At 44.1% G+C, this 15,855-nt stretch overlaps 1 protein-coding gene across 1 annotated transcript in view; it reads left to right on the top strand.

Annotated features, from left to right (window-relative positions):
* Positions 1-15,855, top strand: part of LOC148474191 (unconventional myosin-Ig-like) — a 320,570-nt gene that overhangs the window by 88,769 nt on the left and 215,946 nt on the right. The window contains exons 6-8 of the mRNA XM_088458971.1: positions 2,003-2,226; positions 5,886-6,030; positions 13,675-13,779. Coding sequence (XP_088315097.1) covers positions 2,003-2,226; positions 5,886-6,030; positions 13,675-13,779 — 474 coding nt within the window. The remainder of the gene's footprint in view (positions 1-2,002; positions 2,227-5,885; positions 6,031-13,674; positions 13,780-15,855) is intronic.

Genomic DNA, 15,855 nt, shown 5'->3' with positions numbered 1-15,855 from the left:
ACACACACCTGTACACTGCACGTCTCACTATGGTATATAACACCACCTGTACACTGCACGTGTCACTACGGTATATAACACACACCTGTACACTGCACGTGTCACTACGGTATATAACACACCACCTGTACACTGCATATGTCACTACGGTATATAACACACACCTGTACACTGCACGTGTCACTACGGTATATAACACACACCTGTACACTGCACGTGTCACTACGGTATATAACACACACCTGTACACTGCACGTGACACTACGGTATATAACACATACCTGTACACTGCACGTGTCACTACGGTATATAACACACCACCTGTACACTGCACGTGTCACTACGGTATATAACACACACCTGTACACTGCACGTGTCACTACGGTATATAACACCACCTGTACACTGCACGTGTCACTACGGTATATAACACACACCTGTATATTGCACGTCTCACTATGGTATATAACACACACCTGTATACTGCACGTGTCACTACGGTATATAACACACCACCTGTACACTGCACGTGTCACTACGGTATATAACACCACCTGTACACTGCATGTGTCACTACGGTATATAACACACACCTGTATACTGCATGTCTCACTATGGTATGTAACACACACCTGTACACTGCACGTGTCACTACGGTATATAACACACACCTGTACACTGCACGTATCACTACGGTATATAACACACACCTGTACACTGCACGTGTCAGTACGGTATATAACACACACCTGTATACTGCACGTGTCACTACGGTATATAACACACACCTGTATACTGCACGTGTCACTACGGTATATAACACACACATGTATACTGCACGTCTCACTACGGTATATAACACACACCTGTACACTGCACGTGTCACTATGGTATATAACACACACCTGTACACTGCACGTATCACTACGGTATATAGCACACACATGTATACTGCACATCTCACTACGGTATATAACACATACCTGTACACTGCATGTGTCACTACGGTATATAACACACACCTGTATACTGTACGTGTCACTATGTTATATAACACACCTGTACACTGCACGTGACACTACGGTATATAACACCACCTGTACACTGCACGTGTCACTAAAGTATATAACACAAACCTGTACACTGCACGTGTCACTACGGTATATAACACACACCTGTAAACTGTACGTGTCACTACGGTATATAACACACACCTGTACACTGTACGTGTCACTACGTTATATAGCACACACCTGTACACTGCACGTGTCACTACAGTATATAACACAATATCTGTACACTGCATGTGTCACTACGGTATATAACGCACACCTGTACACTGCACGTGTTACTACGGTATATAACGCACACCTGTACACTGCACGTGTCACTACGGTATATAACACACCTGTACACTGCACGTGTCACTATGGTATATAACACACACCTGTATACTGCACATGTCCCTACGGTATATAATACACCACCTGTACACTGAAAATGTCACTATGGTATATAACACACCACCTGTATACTGCATGTGTCACTACGGTATATAACACACATCTGTATACTGTACGTGTCACTACGTTATATAACACACCTGTACATTGCACGTCTCACTACGGTATATAACACACCACCTGTATACTGCACGTGTCAGTACGGTATATAACACACACCTGTACACTGCACATGTCAGTACGGTATATAACACACACCTGTACACTGCATGTGTCACTACGGTATATAACACACACCTGTACACTGCACGTGTCACTACGGTATATAACACACACCTGTACACTGCATGTGTCACTACGGTATATAACACACACCTGTACACTGCACGTGTCGCTGTGGTGTGTATATATATATATATATATATATATATTGGTGTGTATATATATATATATATATACAGTATATATGTGTACAGTATATAAATATAGTATATCACTGGCTGCCACAGCTGTGTAACATGTGTGAACCATCCCGGCAGGTTTGGCGCGGCACCCTGGCTCGTTGGCGATTCAAGCGTCTGAAAGCCATTTATAAAATCATGAGCTTTTACAAGTGCTACAAGGTCAGATCCCATTTGATGGAAGTAGTGAGACGTTTTGAGAATGTTCGGGATATGGAGGATTATGGGAAGAGTGTGGAGTGGCCGGATCCACCCGCCGTCCTTGAGATGTTCCAGGAAATCTGCCGAAACCTATTCAGAAGGTATTTGGGGTGTGATGTAGTAATAGGCTGACTCAGGGCAACATTGATTACAATTAAAACATTTTGCAGTTTTTCCAAGTTACATTTTACATTGCGCCTCTTGTATTTATCTCCTGTGAGAGCAGGAAGATAAAATGCGGAAATAATGTTATAAAAATCAATCTTCTACACGGGATCACCCTTACATAGCAACATGTAAATGACGTAGCTTCCGACTCATCCCTGTTACATGGGTTTAATATACACTACTGGTCAAAAGATTTAGAGCACCCCCCTTATCACAGTTTTTATTGAAATTTACGCAGCTTAATGTCTTTATGTACTCTGAAATTAAATGAACTACATTTTATCTACAGTGATGCACCAGATAGATGACGACACTGCTGTGTAGAGTGACGCAGTACTGCATGGACGTGCAATACTTACAGTAGCGCCTCTGTAGTAACCTATTGCCACTTCCACAGCAATTAGTAGAATAAAGACAGAAAATTCACAGTAGCCAGCATGAGCTTTGTAAAACTGAGAGGCTCAGAGAATTACGCAGCGTTGAAATTCACCATAGAGATGCAGCTAAAGCAGGAAAAGTTGTGGAAAATCATAAATGATCCAGCTGGCAATCCAAATCCTGATGAAGTGGATTAGAGCCATGGGAACCATTGGTCGAGCTGTAGAACAGCATGTGTATTCATAATTCACAGGAATGGGCCAGCACATGACATGTGATAGCCCTGCAGGCAGCTGTATGAAGATAAAGGTCTGATGAGAAGGATAAACCTGAAGCGTATGCTGGACCTGGTTCACTGCGGATCGCAACTGAGATCGTGGCTGCGATTACGCACGCAGTCTGGCTGTGATGATATGCTAATCCTTTGTAATCGCGATGTCATCACAGCACTACATAGGAACGCCCACCTTACCTTACACACATATCCGTAAAGCTTAGCAAGACTGCGAAACCATCGGTAACACCAAGTACCATCGCAGCCTCACGCACACTTGTACATGGTAAGACCTTACTGCATCGCACACTGTGAGTACTCAAGCTGCGTATGGCATCGCAGTGGATAATTTATGCACACCCCTCAACGGCATTAAAATGCACTGGCACGACTGCGTATTGCCAACCACTCCCCACAAATGGCACTTCCTGTCAATCACTCAGCAATGGGTCTGCGTAGTATCTGTGATTGCAGTCCCGATCGCAGTGGCTGGTTCGCACACACGCACTACGATGCATATGCATAGCGCAACAATCGGCCGACTGCGTGCATAATTGGGGTTGTGATCCATAATGAATCAGGCCTACTGTACGGTACCAAACTGATTGCATGCAAAGACATGAACAAGATGTTTTCCATATTTCATCAATTGACATCTGTAGGACTCCAGGTGGACAACAAGGGGGTTGCAATAGTGATGCTGCAAAATCTGATGCCAGAATTTGATTTCCTAGTAGTGGCTTTGAATCCTGTGTGACCAAGTTATCAATGGAAATCATGAGGACTAAGCTGCTGCAGTTTCAAGAGCGCATACTGGTTGAGACAAATAAGTTCTGCTTTATCCACAAAGGACACTAAGCCCAAAAGGCGTTCATGTATTTCATACTATACAAGTGTTTAATTCTATATGTCACAAAGTGGGACATAAAGCCTCTGAATTCAGATTTAGAGATTCAAGTAGTGCACAAAAGAAACTTAAAAAAATATAAACGAGCCAGCTTTAAATGTCACAGACAGTTACAGGAAGGATTATTGGTACATGGACATGAGTGCCACAAGACATTTCACTTGCAATCAACAATGGTTACACGTGTGACCCTATATCAGTCAGGTGGATCGGAGACAATTAGTTCTTACAACCATGAAAATTGGGACAATTACGGTACATCTGAGAATTAAAGGTGATACTGTTGTCAAAGGAATCCAGGTTGTGTTATTTTTACCAAATTTGGAGACCAACCTTATTGCCATAATTGTCCTAGAAGACAATGGATTCAAGGTCAAGTTCACAGAGGGCAGAGCAAAAAGAGGACTGTAATAGCAACAGCAACCCGGTGCCTGCAACTATGGGCCTGATTCAGAGCCGCTCGTAAGCGACCGCTCGTTCATTCCGAGCGATGTTTGCACAACTGCGCATGCGTACGGATTGTAATACGCATGCGCGAACCAGTCAGTGCGGCCGAAAATCGTTTGTTCGCTAAATAGCGAATGCCTGCTATTTTGAGTGACAGGAGGAGGCGTATGTGGGTGGTAACAGGGGAAGGTGCTTGAAAACGGGGAGTGGAGATCAGAACACAGGCGCGCCAAAAGGTCAAAACGGGCGTTTTATGGGTGTGCATAATTAATACAGCAGCGTCATTGACCACGTCACTGGGTTATTTTATAGCCAGAACTGCTCGCAAGATTGCGGTAGGAAAAACCAACCACAAGAATAGCGAGCAGCTAATACCCTGTTCGATGTACTCGATTAATCTAATAAATAGCGGACATGACGTAGGATGCGAGCGGCCAGGGGGCGTAGTTTTCCAAAAAACGACCGCATGTTTTTGTTCGCTCGTTCAGACCTAGAGGCGTGAACAGACCGCAAAGAGCGAACGGTTCATTTGAATAGCCACCCCTTTTTTCTGAGCGAGCGAGCGCAAATAGCGTCCGGCTCTGAATCAGGCCCCATGTGTCCTAGACATGGAAGAGTGTTATACAATGGCAGCCTCTCATTCCAGTCAGTCTATAGAGCTGTGGCATGGGAGACTGGACCATCTGGGTTATGATAATGGCCCTCATTCAGAGCCGTACGCTCTGAGCAGAGCGCACGCTCTGAATGAGGGCCGGCCTCCATGAAAATGGAGCGTCCTTCTGGACGCTCGTATAGCTGTGGGTCACCACCCACAGGCTATACGAGCGTGCATTTTGATGGCCGCGATGGTCGAGACCATCGCGACCATCGAAATTGCAAGCCGGAGCCTGCGGTTGAGGTTTTCAACCGCAAGCTCCGGAGTGATTTTGGCTCTATCAGAGCCAAAATCACTCCCACTGACATCACTAGTGATGTCAGTGGGCCGGCTTCTGACGGGAGGCGTTCCCGTGGGAACGCCCCCGTCAGGGAGGCACGCCCCCGGCATGCCTACCAAAGGGGGCGTGCTGTCAATCAACATCGACAGCACGCCCCCTTTGATCAGACACAACGAGCGAAGGACTTTCCTTCGCTCGTCGCGTCTGGCGCATGCGCACGACGGAGCTCCCTCCGTCGTGCGCATGCTCAGTCCATAACATCGACCCACTTGCGAGCGGACAGCCGCTCGCGAGTGGGTCTGAATCAGGCCCAATGTCCAGAAACACCTTGATGCTGACAATTGAGAAAGACCGACATGTCAGAGCTGCATAAAGGGTAAGAAAACCCATTGTCCCTCTCTGAAATCAGCACCCAGAGCTGAGGCACAGCTGGTATTGGTGCATACAGACGGCGATGAACAGAGGTGACTCCCATAGAATGGCTGCATCCACTTTTATAGGTGACAGGATTCCCAATCACTGCTAAGGAGAATAATGACGTTACTATAAACTGTGTTTGTTTCTCTTGTCGTTAGGTAATAACCTCTTTCTTATAACGCCTCTGTCCGGTTTATAATGCTTTTTGTGGTGTTTCTGTCGCCTGCTGCACAGATGGCGAGCCAGGAAGATAGTGAAGAATATTCCTCCCTCCGACATGTTGCAGATCAAGTCCAAGGTTTGCGCAATGGAGGCTCTGCAGGGCTTGCGGAAAGATGTTGGCTACCAGCGGGGATGGAAGCAGAACTACCTGGCCTGTGTGAGTAACGGGAGGAACCTAGATAATATCCTAGTACAGGAATGACAGGGAAAGGGGCAGGGGGTGGGTAGGTTGACAGTGTGATGAGGAAGTGGGGTGCGGTGTGTATAGCGGAGGAAGCCGGGGTGCTATGAGAGGGGTATTGGGTGACTGACAGTGAGAGTGGTGGTGCATCTTCCCTCCGATCTCTGTCATGATCAAGGGCACCCACCAGCTATTCACTTGCCTCTGATGCTGTGGACTTAGGAACATACGAGGGCTGATTGAACAGTAATGAGACTGCCTCTGTTTGTGGGGCTGATTCAGAGCCGCTTGTAAGCGGCCGCTCGTTCGCTCCGAGCGATGTTCTCACATCTGCACATGCGTATGGGTCGTAATGCGCATGCGCCAACCAGTCATTGCGGGCGGAAATCGAGAGCTCGCAAAATAGCGAGTGCCTGCTAATTTGAGTGACAGAATGAGGCGTTTGTGGGTGGTAACAGGGGAAGGTGCTTGAAAACGGGGAGTGGTGATCCGAACGCAGGCGTGCCAAACGGTCAAAACGGGCGTTTTAAGGGTGTGCATAATTAACAAAGCAGCGTCATTGACCACGTCACTTGGTTGTTTCTTAGCCTGAACTGTTCGCATGATTGCGGTAGGATAAACCTACTACAAGCACTGCGAGCAGTTCAGACGCCTTTCGATGTACTCGATTAATCTAATAAATAGCGGAGATGACGTAGGATGCGAGCGGCCAGGGGGCGTCTTTACAAAATAGCGAGCGCATGTTTCGTTCGCTCACTCAGACATAGAGGCGTCAACAGACCTCAGAGAGCGAGCGCTCAATTTAAATAGCCGGCCCCTTTTTCTGAACGAGCGAGCGCAAATAGCGTCCGGCTCTGAATCAGGCCCTCTGTCCCATAGGTAGACGTGGCAAGTACGCTATGCCGTTTATTGTGAGGCTCATACATCGGTGTGTCTGAACCTGTGGTTGGACTGCCATAGTCTTTGTTTGGTCACAGCGAGTGGAAGATCTGCGTACTTTTCGTCATGGCGGATGAGGAAGACGTGTCTGTGACATTACGTCGGAGATGTGTGATTGAATTTTGTGTTAAATTTGGAGAAACGTACGAAAATCTTCCACTCGCTGTAACCAAATAAAGCAGACTATGGCAGTCCAACTGCAGATTCAGACACATTAATGTATGAGCCTCACAATAACCAGCATAGCGTTGTCACGTCTACCTATGGGACAGAAAAACAGAGGCAGTCTCATTACTGTACAATTAGCCATTGTATATTCACACCCAGGCAAATATCCAAATAAAAAGTATACATTTAATAATACAAAACACTGACAGAGCGATAGCACTTTATAGCAAGGATTAATTTAATCAGATTAACAATCAGAAATTAGTGTAGTGCACACAGGGATATATAATATTTCCAATACTTGTTATGATCAAAAATAGTTCTATTATAGCCCATAAAAACAGGTATAAATCACATATTCATAGGAGTGCTCGGAAAGTCCTTGTAGCCACAAGAGAGGTCAGCAGATACTGTATGTATGGGCTGCGGATTTAATCTTACCTGTAATTAAAAGCAGCGGTTGCCATTAGCAGCAGATCTTAATAGCAGCAAAGTTAGAAGATTAGCAGTACGGGTGTTAAGCAATTTGCTGAACTCCAACAAAAATGGTCAATCCCACTTTCTGACTTCTGGATGTTCCTCCAGGTTCATCATTTCCTGACCTCTGCAGATAGATTAGGGCTATCTAAGAGAGACCTCACCTCATTTGAGAAACTCTGTGTCTCTCAAACTTCTCCTTCACACACAATTTCCGCTATATATCAGCTTCTTTTAACCAATCCAGCCTCTCCTATCCCCCCATGGGCCAAAAAATGAGAATCAGACCTGGGTGTTTCCTTCACAGAACAAGAATGGCAAACTATATTTCTCAAGACCCATTGTAGCTCTGTTTGCACAATTGTTAAGGAAACTCAATATAAGATTTTAATGCGGTGGTATAGGCACCCTTCCCTACTCCATACCATGTTCCCATCGATATCTGGCTCTTGTTGGAGATGTTTATCAGCCCCTGGGTCTCTACGACATATATGGTGGACGAGAGGCAATCGGGAAGCCGACTGCCTAAATACCGGCAGCCGGCTTCCCGACTGTCTTATCCGAGCAAGGGTGAAATGCCGGGCGTCTAGATGTAGACGTGCGCATTTCCCCGATGCCGGGAGACCGACGCCCGGCATCACGATCGTAGTGATGCCGGGCGCCGCGAGCGGACAGCCGCGGGGGGGGTTAGGTTTAGGGCTCCCGGGGGGTACTTAGGGTTAGGCACCCCCCCGGGAAGGTTAGGGTTAGGCTAGGGGGAGGGAGGGTTAGGGTTAGGCACCCCCGGGGGGGGCTTAGGGTTAGGCACCCCCCCGGGGGACTTAGGTTTAGGCAGCGGGGAAGGGGGTGGTTAGGGTTAGGCACTTAGAGGGGGGATTAGGGTTAGGCACTTGGGGTGGAAGTTAGGGTTAGGCACCCCTAAGGAGGGTTAGGGTTAGGGGGGTTAGGTTAGGTTAGTGGATACTTACCTATCCACGATCTGGATTTCCAGCGCTGTCGGGCTTCCGCTACGTCGCACTCTGCTCCTGTCGGGCTGCCGCTGACGGGAATCGAACCATGCGGCTGACAGGAATCGAACCATGCGGCCGGCGGTATTTCATACCAATTCCTGGTGGACTGCCCTCAATTATCTACATTTTGGTCTGAGGTTATCTCCATTTTGCAAAAAAACAAATTCTAGGCTCCCTCATCCCTACTGATCCCGCATTTTGGATGCTTAATCATTCACATACCTCATTGGGGTCCTACAAGAAATCCTTGCTACGCCATCTTAGCAATGCGGTCCGGGCAGTTATTCCAGTACTTTGGAATTCCCTCTCCTCTCCCACTCGTAAAGATTGGTTCCAGAGGATCGATTACTACATGTCAATGGAAGACCTCTTAATCTCTTCTACCAATAGGTCCTCCACTTTCACTGGTATCTGGTTTTAAATTCTGTGGTGGATTTATATTCCAATCCACCACAGAATTTAAAATCTATCTGTCTTCAATCCCTCATCCCAGATAATGTTTGACTTCTTTTTACTCTGCCAACATCAGTTTACCCCACATACGGTGACCTTACTTTCCTCCCCCCTCTGTTCCATAACCCATAGTTCTTTTTTCTTTTCTATACAAATTTAATTGTATTGGATTCCAATTTCTGTTTCATTATCTGTTTTGATATGGATATGTTTGTATTATATTGCTTCTGCATATCTGTTCATTTGGAACCTTTAATAAAAACAGAATGCAGAAAAAAGAAGATTAGCAGCAATTATAAGCAGCCAAGTGAGATTTGAATGGGTCACCATTCAGCGATATTCACAAGTCCTGAACTTGGAGTCACTTCCGTGGTGGTGCTTATTGTCCTCTCCTGGTGGAGTGCACCTATTGGGTAGTTGCGGGTGGTCTGCCTTTTTTGATTATTGCTGCAGGGTGCACGATGTTAAGCTGTAGAGTGGGTCTGTTTGTAACAGCTGATGGAAAACATCAGATCCCGGAAACTGGCGCATTTCTCCGCACAAGTCCGAGGCATTTCTGTCAGTGGCATGGTCTGTGAGGCAAACCTGTGTCTCTTTTTAGCTGGATCTTCCACCAGTTCGGTGATTTAACAAGGTCATGAGAACTCGTTATATTTTTCCTTATTAGTGGGTAAAAGTTGTAAGAGATATCCAAAGGCGTGTTGGTCCTGGCAGGTATAACCATTATGCCTTGTACCCACTTTTCCTGGATACTGGGAAACAAAAGGAACAGAATGTACCTGTGATCAAAGTCCACACTTTCTGTGAAACGCGTTGCATCTATGGTATGGTAAAAGTAAAACATTGGGTCACATCCAGTGTCCAACCTCTGACCCGTATTTTCATAAAATAAAACTTTTCCATGTTTCTCCCCAAAACCTGCTCGGTTTAGCCTAATTTCTGTCTTATATTAATCATGAGAGTGAGGAGACACCAGGAATATCTGTAATACATGGGGCCAATGGGAATATATTACCACTCTCTGTTTTATATCATTTAAATCACGTTGCACCAAAAGAACATCTCATTTCTGTGATTTCTGCCCCCATTATGTACTACGGTAGGAACCCCTTGACTCGGCCTGCCCAAAATTCTGCTACCTCACAGCTGAGCTTCCTTAATCTTTGGTGTGAGTAAGCCATCAGGCAGCTGGTGGGGTGCCTGTAGCTGCATAAAGCAGCACATCCCTACACCAGGAGACTCTAATGCTGAATCCAAAAATGGGAGGTACTAATAGCTTGCCATAGCTAAACGTGTTTATACTTACTTGCTATTGTGTATACTTACAATGGAAGCGATTATAAATGTATGATGATATTATGCATGCCATCGAATGTGGTATGTTCCCTTAGAGCTGGAAATGCTCACCGCTACTTAGGTGGCTGTCTGGTCTTAAACTCAGGGTAGTAGGGGCTTACACGGCAATCCTGGTGATCACATGATGTAAAGTGGCAAATGGTGGTTCTGGCTAGTACGAGTCATGAATATAATCTCAGGACTGGAATGGTCGCACAGTGACCTAGTTGACTAGGTGCGACCTCCAGGGCTGAGCTGCGACTAGATTGGCTAGCTGTGGCCTTGAGGGCTGGAGTGCGGCCTTGTGGGCCAAGGTGCAGCCTTGAGGGCTGGGACGCGTCTTTGAGAGCCAAGTCGCTGCTTTGATGAAAGATGCGGCCTTGATGATGGTCTTGCTGGCCTAGTACGGCCTTGAAAGCAGAAATCTGGCCTTGAGGGGTGAGGCACCATCTGGGTGGTAATGGATGGATGGCCACTGAAAACGCTGCAGATTGAGGTAGTGTGGGTGACTAGAGCAGTTGATAGAGGGCTTGAAGTGTAGGCGCCGCGGAGAGGTGAATGCTGTAAGTGCGGCGGGGGCCACAAGATGAGACCGATCTAGAGATGACTATAGAGGCAGGAACCTCAAACTACATGGTCGGGCATGACAAGCTGGCAGTATACCGATAGATACCAACAGGATCCAGGGTTCACATGTAAAGAGAAAACTATCACCGGCAACATGGCGCCTGTCCAGACACAGTGATAAAAGATCCTCTACCAGTGAGCTGCGGGTGCACAGATTGGATGATGGCTGAGAGCTGGGATGCTGCACTCCTATACGGCAGACCCAGCAGCACCTGCGGCCGCCCATCGTCTTGGTCTCCCAGCAAGGGCGTTTCTAGGGAGGAGGGGGCCCGTGTGCAGTCTGCGTCATGGGCCCCCTCCTCTCCATCCGGTGGATGGCACCATACTGAGCACTAGAGTGTGCACAGAGTCTATAGCACATGCACAGGTCCACGGGAAAATGGCTGCGGCAGCAATTTTCCAGTTGTTTTTTTAAAGCGCAGACACCGGTGTTGACGTGGGACTCCGGAGAGGTAAGTATAATATTGGTGCAGGGTGTGCGGTGCGGGCCCCCTGGACCCAGGGGCCCGTGTGCCCCACACATCCTGCACCCATTATAAATACGCCCCTATCTCGCAGCAACCAGGGGCGCCGTCCCAGTCTATCATCCATGTTGCCTGCTGACCGGGTAGACCGTCGCTACCCGGTCAGCAGGCAACATGCGCTCGGAGTATACAGCGTGAAGGTAACAAGTCGCGGTGGCGGCAGCTTGTAGCAGGATCTCATGTACGATCACTAACCTGCTTACGATTATTGCACCGCCCCAACCAGTGATATTTAATCTGGGAGGTTAGTAAATGTAATAGAAATTAGAGTATAAACCTAGTACTAATGAACTAACAATAATCTAGTTCTCTCTGCTTATTTATACAAATATTTAGTCACACTCCTGTTTCGGAATATAAATCCAATACTCATCTGACCAGATTTTCTTTTTTAATTACGCTGCATACACACGGGACGATTCGCTCCATGAACGACTTCGTCCCGTGTGTCCCCGGCAGGGGTGTGCGCAGTGTCGTTAACGACACTGAGCACAAACACTGAATGTGTTCGAGAACTAATTAGTTCGGTGCTGGCCACCCTCCCTCATCCCCGAATATGTTCACCCGACAATATCATCAGGTTGGACGGGATGTTGGGGCGATGAACGGTAACTACCAACTACAAACGGGAGCGCGCATTCGTCGTTATCGTTCATCGTTTTGGGCCTGAAAATTAATGATTCTTTGGACGACTGCACGATATCGATATCGTTTCATCATCCTAAAATTCGCTGCGTGTGTACGCAGCATTACACGTGGCATTACAAATGTGCTGATTAAGTGGTATACCGACAAGTAGGTTCCATTGCGACACCTTGTAAGATACTGTCAGCTTACCAAAACTAAACACATAGCAAACTTACTTACGGCTACTTACTGTGTACCCACAATGGAAGCAATTAGAAATATATGATAATGCTATGCATGCCATTTTGTGGTGTAGTGCTTAACCTGCAAATATAATATAAAAAAATTGGTTTTTCATGTATAATAATTAACCTGTAGTTATTAAAACTATCCTAACCGGTGATATTAAATCTAGCAGGCTGCAGACAGTGCATTTAACAACAAATAGAGCACAAATCATGTATTAGTGAACTAAAAATATACTAGTTCTCTCCACCCATTTGAATTTTTTTAATAATTTTTTTTTTTGCTTTTGGGAAATCAATTTAACACCCATCTGACTGAGTCCCTCCTTATACTGAGTTGCATATGGTGATATAAGACATGTACTGACTGATTAAGTGATATATCTGCAAGGTATCTACCTTCTAAACTGTATATTTAGGAATTACTGATACCTACCTGTTACTTTCTGACTATAGTACAAGCATCCGTGTAGATCTCTCATCAGCTGTTCAGTGCCCTAGTAGCATAACAGCTGTCAGTAGAATCGATAGGATTGGATAACTCTGGCCTTGCTGTTGTTTCTGTGAATGGTGGCTAGTGCTGATCTCTCACTGGTTGTTCACTGTCCTACAGCATACGAGAAGCAGAATCTGGAACGCAACTAACGCCATTCTACTATAATCCTCTTTCCTCAACAGACAAAACAGTTGAAATAATTGCAAATGTTCTGATACCTACCGAGATTGCAGTAATATTGCATTTGCTATTAAGGCAACTAATTTAGAATAGGGCTATTCGGGATAGCGGCGTCGGCATTTTGCCGGCAGTTGGGATTCCGAAATCGGTAAATCGGCAGCCTGGATCCTCTCTGCCGGCATTTTAAGTACATCCCGTTAAATTCAACAATAATTCCCAGAGGATGTATCTCCCGACCGGGGAAGACAAAATAAATGCAGACGTGAACTCGGAGAGGTCACGGCTCACAAAAGAACTAGAAATAGAAATATTGCATTTTATTTTTTTTTCAAAGTGGCAATTATCTTATTACATCAATGTAACTATCACATCAGGACTGAACCCACAAATATAAAAATGCATAAATTAGAATAAATTACATATGTTTAACTTGTGGACATGAATGTACATTAATCTGTCCATTCTCGGCTGAGCTTCCTCTTTCCATACTGATAACCCTGCTGTTTCCTCATTCTCTCTCTGTTGTCTCCCTGATGCAGGGGACGGAGAATCCCACCGGAGCTGCAGATTTCTACAAAGCGCTTCAGGCTCTGAGGAAGAAAGATGGTCACAGCGCAGTCTTATTCTCAGCTCATATCCGAAAGGTGAGTGACCACACTTTACTGCGCATGGGACAGGATGCGCTACAGTAGTGTAGATATTATACCAGAGACACGTATCACATACAGATATTATACCGGAGATACATGTATCACATACAGATATTATACCGGAGATACATGTATCACATACAGATATTATACCGGAGATACATGTATCACATACAGATATTATACCGGAGATACATGTATCACATACAGATATTATACAGGAGATACATGTATCACAAACAGATATTATACCGGAGATACATGTATCACATACAGATATTATACCGGAGATACATGTATCACATACAGATAGTATACAGGAGATACATGTATCACATACAGATAGTATACCGGAGATACATGTATCACATACAGATATTATACCGGAGATACATGTATCACATACAGATATTATACCGGAGATACATGTATCACATACAGATATTATACCGGAGATACATGTATCACATACAGATAGTATACCGGAGATAAATGCATCACATACAGATATTATACCGGACAGAGGCGAAACTAGACTTTTTGGTGCCCTGTGCCAGAAAGAACATTGGCGCCCCCTCATTTTTCAAAGGGACATAATGTCTGATACATGTATCACATACAGTTATTATACCAGATGGATAATAGATAATAAAGTAGATAATATTTGGTATTGGAAAATAAATGTATTAGAGGTATATGTCATATATGTGATACATTACATACAGATATGAAAGAGAGAGAGAAGAGATAACTGTAACATATGTATAGATTAGCGGTAACTGTAACATGTATAGAGTAGAGGTAACTGTAACATATGTATAGATTAGACGTAACTAACATTCGTATAGAGTAGAGATAATTGTAACATATGTATATATTAGAGGTAACTGTAACGTATGTATAGATTAGAGGTAACTAACATATATATAGATTAGCGGTAACTGTAACATATTAATAGATTAGAGGTAACTGTAACATATATATAGATTAGACGTTAACTGTAACATTTGTATAGATTAGCGGTAACTAACATTTGTATAGATTAGCGGTAACTGTAACATGTATAGGTTAGTGGTAACTGTAACATGTATAGAGTAGAGGTAACTGTAACATATATATATATATATATATATATATATATATATTTAGAGTAGAGATAACTAACATCTATAGATTATCGGTAACTAACATATTTAGAGAGTAGAGGTAACTAACATATGTATAGATTAGCGGTAACTGTAACATGTATAGAGTAGAGGTAACTGTAACATATATATATAGAGTAGAGATAACTGTAACATATGTACAGATTATCGGTAACTGTAACAAATAAATATATATATATATATATATATATATATATATATATATAGTAGAGGTAACTGTAACATATGTATAGATTAGACGTAACTAACATTTGTATAGAGTAGAGGTAACTATAACATATGTATAGATTAGACGTAACTAACATTTGTATAGAGTAGAGATAATTGTAACATATGTATAGATTAGACGTAACTAACATTTGTATAGAGTAGAGATAATTGTAACATATGTATAGATTAGAGGTAACTAACATATATATATATAGATTAGAGGTAACTGTAACATATTAATAGATTAGAGGTAACTGTAACATATATATAGATTAGACGTAACTGTAACATATTAATAGATTAGACGTAACTGAAACATTTGTATAGATTAGAGGTAACTGGCATATGTATAGATTAGACGTAACTGTAACATATGTATAGATTAGAGGTAACTGTAACATATATATAGATTAGAGGTAACTAACATATTAATAGATTAGAGGTAACTAACATATATATATATAGATTAGAGGTAACTGGCATATGTATAGATTAGACGTAACTGTAACATATGTATAGATTAGAGGTAACTGTAACATATGTATAGATAAATGTAACTATAACATATGTATAGATTAGACGTAACTGTAACATATGTATAGATTAGACGTAAAACAGGACGGGCCCCCCGAGTGTCCGGGCCCGGGACTCCAGTCCCGGCAGTCCCCCCCTGATGGCGGCCTTGGCTGTAACA

This window comes from Taudactylus pleione, unplaced genomic scaffold, assembly GCF_031769625.1.
Source record: "Taudactylus pleione unplaced genomic scaffold, aTauple2 ptg000883l, whole genome shotgun sequence".
Lineage (NCBI taxonomy): Eukaryota > Metazoa > Chordata > Amphibia > Anura > Myobatrachidae > Taudactylus > Taudactylus pleione.
The sequence above is the reverse complement of the archived record's forward strand: the minus strand, read 5'-3'. Positions and strand labels throughout refer to the sequence as shown.